General features: G+C 32.3%; 1 protein-coding gene across 1 annotated transcript in view; it reads right to left on the reverse strand.

Moving 5' to 3' along the window:
• Window positions 1-5,916: 5,916 nt before the first annotated feature.
• MGAT4D (MGAT4 family, member D) overlaps window positions 5,917-6,168 on the reverse strand; it is a 38,488-nt gene continuing 38,236 nt past the window's right edge. The window contains exon 11 of the mRNA XM_012654818.1: window positions 5,917-5,994. Coding sequence (XP_012510272.1) covers window positions 5,986-5,994 — 9 coding nt within the window. The 3' untranslated portion in view covers window positions 5,917-5,985. The remainder of the gene's footprint in view (window positions 5,995-6,168) is intronic.

Here is a 6,168-nt window from a genome sequence, read left to right on the forward strand (position 1 = left end):
TATACAAGTATGGTTATGGAAAGAGTATGGTATTGGCATCAAGATACACTAATAAATGAATGAACCGAATAGATTCTAGATATAGACCCATATGTGTATGTGCTGTGGTTTGGATTTGGTTGGTTTGTCTCCACCAAAACTCATGTTGAAATTTGATCACCAGTGGGCAGTGTTGGGAAGTATGGTGTATTAGTAGATATTTAAGTCATGAGGACGCCACTCTTGTGGGGGGCTTGGTACCATTCTTGCTGTAATGAGTGAGTTATTGCTTTAGCAAGACTGGATTAGTTCTTATGAGAATGTATCGTATCCCTTTCACTCAATCTCTGGTATTTTATTATGTCAGCCTGAGATGACTAACACAGGTTAGAGAAAGATTTATTAGCTATGACACCAATAGTATGATTCATAAAAGGAAAAAGGTTGATAAATTAGAACTCATTGAAATTAAAAACTTCTCTATGAACTGTTTCTTCTTATTTCTAAAATTTTTAATATTACCTTGTAAGTGTGCATTTTGGTTGGTTTTTAAATGGTAATTTAACAAATTGTTATTAATACTAATACAGGATTTTAAAATTCCCCAAGATTATGAAACAACCTTTCCTGTCAGCAGTTGAATTCACAAGACATACTAAATTTCCTAAATTAAGCTTGTGACACTTAAATAGTAAATTGTAGCAATGAAATAACTATTGATAGACTATAACCAGGGAACCTTCACCTCAATGTAAGCTGAACCTGTAAAGCTAGCTGATGATTATCTGAAGACGCACAGATAGTAACCTGGTAAAAATAAAACCAATAAAAAGCATGGGTAGGAGTGTTTTATGGGAGATTATAGTATAATTAGAGTCATATGAAAATGGAAAGAATCAGATAGCCTATTTGTTAAAGTGGTATTTTGAATAAAAATAGATGTTTGAAGTTATGAGCCACTGACACGTTGGGGCTGCATGTTACTGCAACATAAATCAGCCTATCCTTACAGATTCATTTCTCTTTCCTAGAAGACTTCTTTTCCTAACAATTCATCCATGTCTGACAACGTGAGAAGTAGGTGTGACGGTAACGAGACTTAGGCTGGGGCCCTCGTGGAGGTTGAAAGAGTTAGAGGAAGGGAATTCTTCCATTTTTATCCCCAAGGTAGTTTGGGTGGCCTTTTTTTATATTGTACTTTTGACTTAGAAATACTTTCAAACATACGGAAAAGGTGGAAAGACAATACAGAGAACTTCTATATATCTTCTACTTAAAGTTTTCACTATTTTTTTTAACACAATACTATATTTGATTTTCTCTTCTTGTCATTTATCATCTATTTAATATCATCTATCCTCTACACCATCTATCATCATCTGTGTATCTAATTTTTTTCTGAACAATTTGAGAATAGATTGCATACATCGTACCCTTTTACTACTTAATAATTCAGTATATATTTTTTAGAAACAAGAATATTTTCTCATGTATCCACAGTATAGTGACCTAATTCAGGGAATTTAACATTCACATAATAATTTAATCTATAGACAATATTCTAATTTTGTTCCCTGTCTCAATGATGTCATTTATAGCATTCTTCCAGTACAGGATCCAATCTAGGATAAAATCTTACATGTCGTTGTCATGCCTCTTTAGTCGCCTTTAATCTGAAGTTGTGACTCTACATTTTCTTACTTTTCATGACATTAGAATTTTTGAAGTATACGGGCCAGTTATTCTATGGAATGTCTCTCAACATGGATTTATCTGACATTTTCTCATGATTGGATGTAAGTTATGAAATTTTGCCTGGAATACCTTATAAATCATGTTGTGACCTTTTCAGGGTAATTTACCTGAGACATATGATATTCATGTGCCTCCTGTTGGTGATGTTAATTTTGAACACTTGTTTAGGGTGTTGCCTGCTTTCCCTTCTGTATAGCTCCAATTTTTTCATTTGTAATTAATAAGTAATCGTGTGAACAGACTTTGAGGCTATGTAAATGTCCTGTTCTTCATTAAACTTTATTCTCCTTCTCCCACTACCCCGGATTTGGCATTTTTACTTGAATCAGTTTTACTACCATGATTGCAATATAGTGATTTTATAATATTTATTAGGCAACATTCTATTGAAAAGAGCTTTTACTTATCCTATACCCACCCATTCATCCACCTAATCTATCTATCCGTCTATCATAAGAATAGAATCATGGCTTCTGTATTTTATTCAATGAGTTACTATACTTAGTTATTGTTAATATATCTATCTCTTAATGGACATTTGGATTGTTTCCACCTTTTCACTATTACAAATAAAGATGCTATGGTCATGTACAAATGTACATGTACAAATCTTTGGATGGACATACAGTTTCATTTCTCTTAAATAACTAGGAGTGAAGTAGCTGGGATGTATAGTAGGCATTTGTTTAACTGTTTAAGAAAATGCTGTTTTCCAATGTTCCTGTATTATTTTGCATTTCTGCCAGCAATGCATGAGATGTCCAATTGCTCTGCATATTTACCATTGCTTAGTAGGGTCAGTCTTTAATTTTAGTCCTTCTTGTGTCCAATCAGTGATATCTCATTGTGGTTTTAAGTGCTCTATAGTTTTCTTACCAGATCCCCTCCATATGAGTTGTATGATTTTATCTCACTGTGGTTTTAAATGCTACACAGTTTTCTTATATATTACCAAATCTCCTTCACTGGAGTTGTATCATTTTGTATTCTCACAAGCAGTGTATGGGAGTGTTTATTTCACATGTTAAGGAAGTTTCTGTTCATTGCAATTTTTAAAAACATTTTTATGGGAAATAGCTGTTGAATTTTTCAAAGGCTTTTTCAGCACCTGTGGAGATAAACATATGATTTTTTTCTCCTTAGACTTGATAGCATTATACACTATAGTAACAGGTTTCCTAACAGAATCCTAACAGGTTCTTGCATCCCTGGTGTAAATACCAAGTCATAGTACGCTGTTTTCTTAATATGGCTTGGGAATCTATTTCTAATATTGCATTTAGGATTTTTGCATCAATTGTCATAAATGATATTGCTCTGCTTTATGCATTCATATCAATGATAGCATAAAGCATGCTATCAATGATAGCATTTCCTTTATGCTATCATTAACAGGATTAGGTACTAACGTTGTATTTATATCATTAAAAGAATTTGAAAAATTTCCTTATTTGATATACTCTGAAACAATTTAGAAATATTAGGACTGTTTGTTTCTTAAAAGTTTAATTGAATTTCCCTGTGCAATCATCCGGTCCTGGTGCCTCCTTATGCTTGTTATTTCTTGATAACTTTCTCTATTTCTTCTATGAACATTGGTTGGTTTAAGCTTTCTGTCTCTACTGGCATCAATTTTGGTAAACAATTTCCTAAGAATTATACATTTTATCTAGGCTTATAGAAAGAAAACTAATATCAATCAAAAATCTGTCAGTTTATATGAACTTTCTCACAATTCATTACCTGAATTACTATTAAAATCAACACAGCATCTAAAAATGTATGCCAAGGTTATTAAAGAAAAAAAAGAAATATCAGAAGATATGTTCCCATGGGAAATGCCTGCCTGGATTTATCTCCCATTATTTCTTCTAATTGTTACAATTTTACCAGTGGGCATGAGATCCATGCAAGAATACACAACAAACCCCAAGACACCTACATTAATAGAGGGTATCTCTTTCCCCTCTACCCAAGATTGGAGCCACATTTACCATTATTATTAATTACTAATTATTAGTAGTAATATTACTACATTGCGATATTTACTTCATATAGTCAATAATAAATAGTGCAGATGTTGGTGGCTTTCTATCTTAATATTTGAGAGAAATTTTGGCAACAGAGAATTTCACTTATTTGTCCAATGTTTGCTGAGCTTCTATTCACTTCAAAAGTAGTGTTACAAAAAAAGATTTCAGGGAATCTAGTTTCTACAAACTTGTCTGCTATATATCTTTATTTGCCTTCATGTATGTTTGAAGAACAGTGATTCTAATAAAGCAAAATCAGTATAAATGCTGTAAAACAAACACTCAGACCAACAAATGAAGCACTATTTGCTCTGCTATACCACAGTTATAGCAAATAGTCTGGGTTCTCCAAATCTCCCTTTCTTCATATACCTCAGACCAGAGACCATGGGTGGTAAGTGGGGCCCTCCAAACATCCACCATTGGGGATCAGTAGGGATGGGGATGAAAGCTGGGGTATCTCTCCTGAATATATTAGAAATATTTTCCAGAAATGCTTTGTGCTGACCACCCAAATGCTCTTAATCCTGAGTTAAGGACAGTGGTAACTGGGTTGAATTAAGGCTATCTTTATCTTTCTTCTCTTTTTTCCTTCTAGCATCTTTCACTCTCATGGTATCTCGGTCAGGGTTCAAAGGCCTCTTTCTGAGTGCCAAAGCGGGATGCCCTTGAAAGTATCTCAGCTTTTTAGTAACATTCAGCAGCATGTTGAATAACCTCTTTTAATACCTATGCTAATGTGTGGTCTCAGCCTTTCAGGTATTTTGTTCTAGTCTTAGATGATAGACTAAGAAGTCCAAATAAGTACCTTTTCAAGCAATGTAGCTATCTTTTTGAGAAATACTGTACCTAGACTAAGTTCTAATTCTTCATACTAGCTTGGAATGTGCTCTGGAAGATTTAAGAGTTCAAAATTTCAAAATCAATGTGAAAAATCACATTGAATAAATAAAAGTTCAAAATTTAAATCAAATTTAAAATCTTTGTAACATATATAATATCTTCTTTTCTTCTTAAAGAATAAAATGGACACACATGAACACTTCATTTTTCACATTCTCTTTATAAATTGTTATGTGATACAATTCATACTGAGGTAAAAGTGTGAAGTTTTGGCGGTCAAGGATAGGACAGCAGTATGAAATTAAGACTTTTGTGATATATGATTGAAGGACAAGAAATGTCTTATTGTTCACAATAAAGTAATACTAGAATAAAAACAAGAAAAAAAATAGTAGGAGATTTTAATAGATGCCCAAAAGTGATGGATCAAGCAGACAAAAATTAGTAAGGAGTTAAAAGATTTGAACAACAAAATTTAAAAGGATGTAAGAGCATCCTGTACCCAACAAATAGGAATACTTTTAAACAATTTTAAAGCACAAAACCAACATTTATAAAAAGAAATGAAACAACATATTTCAAAAGGAGTGTACAGAGACTACACATTCTTTTCAAAGCTATATGGAACACAAGGATTCACAACAATTCTCAAATTTTATCATACACATAAAGATCTATAACGACAATGCAATTAAATTAGAAATTAACAATAAAAATGGAAAAAAACCCCGATATATTTGAAAAAAGCCAAACATGCTCCCAAATAATCCATGAGTTAAGAAGGCAATAATAATAGAAACTAGGAAATCTTTAGAACTGTCAGAATATGTACATATCAAGATGTTTAATAATTAGCTCAAATGGCACTTGGGGTAAGTTTACAGTTTTAAATGCATTTATTAAAAGACAGAAAGATACTGTGGTGCTGCCAGATCCAGGATTGCTTCAGTATGTGCTTTCTATTTCTTTACGTCTTAACAAAATAAATAAGAGCATACACCAATTCACCCAGAACTTGTCTGTGACAATGGCACATTTCTGAACTTATAACTCTTTATTGAGATTATGTGATGGCCATAATAAAAGTCAATAAAGTATGGTCATACTATCTATGGTTCTTAATTTTAAAGAACTTCCCTGCTTTTCCTATTTTTAAGTTAAAGTGCAATAGGGTACAAACATCATAAATGTTTTACTTTTTCTTGACCTAAGAGGTCATTTAATACTTTCAAGTCTACTGGTTTGTTCGTTGTTTACTTCTCTTGTAGATAATTATGCATTTTCATTATTATAATTTCTGAAACATGCCATTAGAAATCAAGGTTATCTGAGGTTCCAGGTATTACAGAGTTTCTTCTTGTTATGCTTATTATCTTCATATTTTCTGAAATAAAAATAAAAAATCTGTAACATCTGGAAATAACATGTTATTAATTCATAAAGATGTAATTATTTTCATGACAATTTCTTAATAGTATTCTTTCCTTATTGTGTCTTCTTTGACACCACTACCCCTTATAAACAACTTTACATTGGCAAAAGATATAATTCTTATGAT

The sequence above is a fragment of the Propithecus coquereli genome, unplaced genomic scaffold (assembly GCF_000956105.1).
Source record: "Propithecus coquereli isolate 6110/MARCELLA unplaced genomic scaffold, Pcoq_1.0 Scaffold112, whole genome shotgun sequence".
Lineage (NCBI taxonomy): Eukaryota > Metazoa > Chordata > Mammalia > Primates > Indriidae > Propithecus > Propithecus coquereli.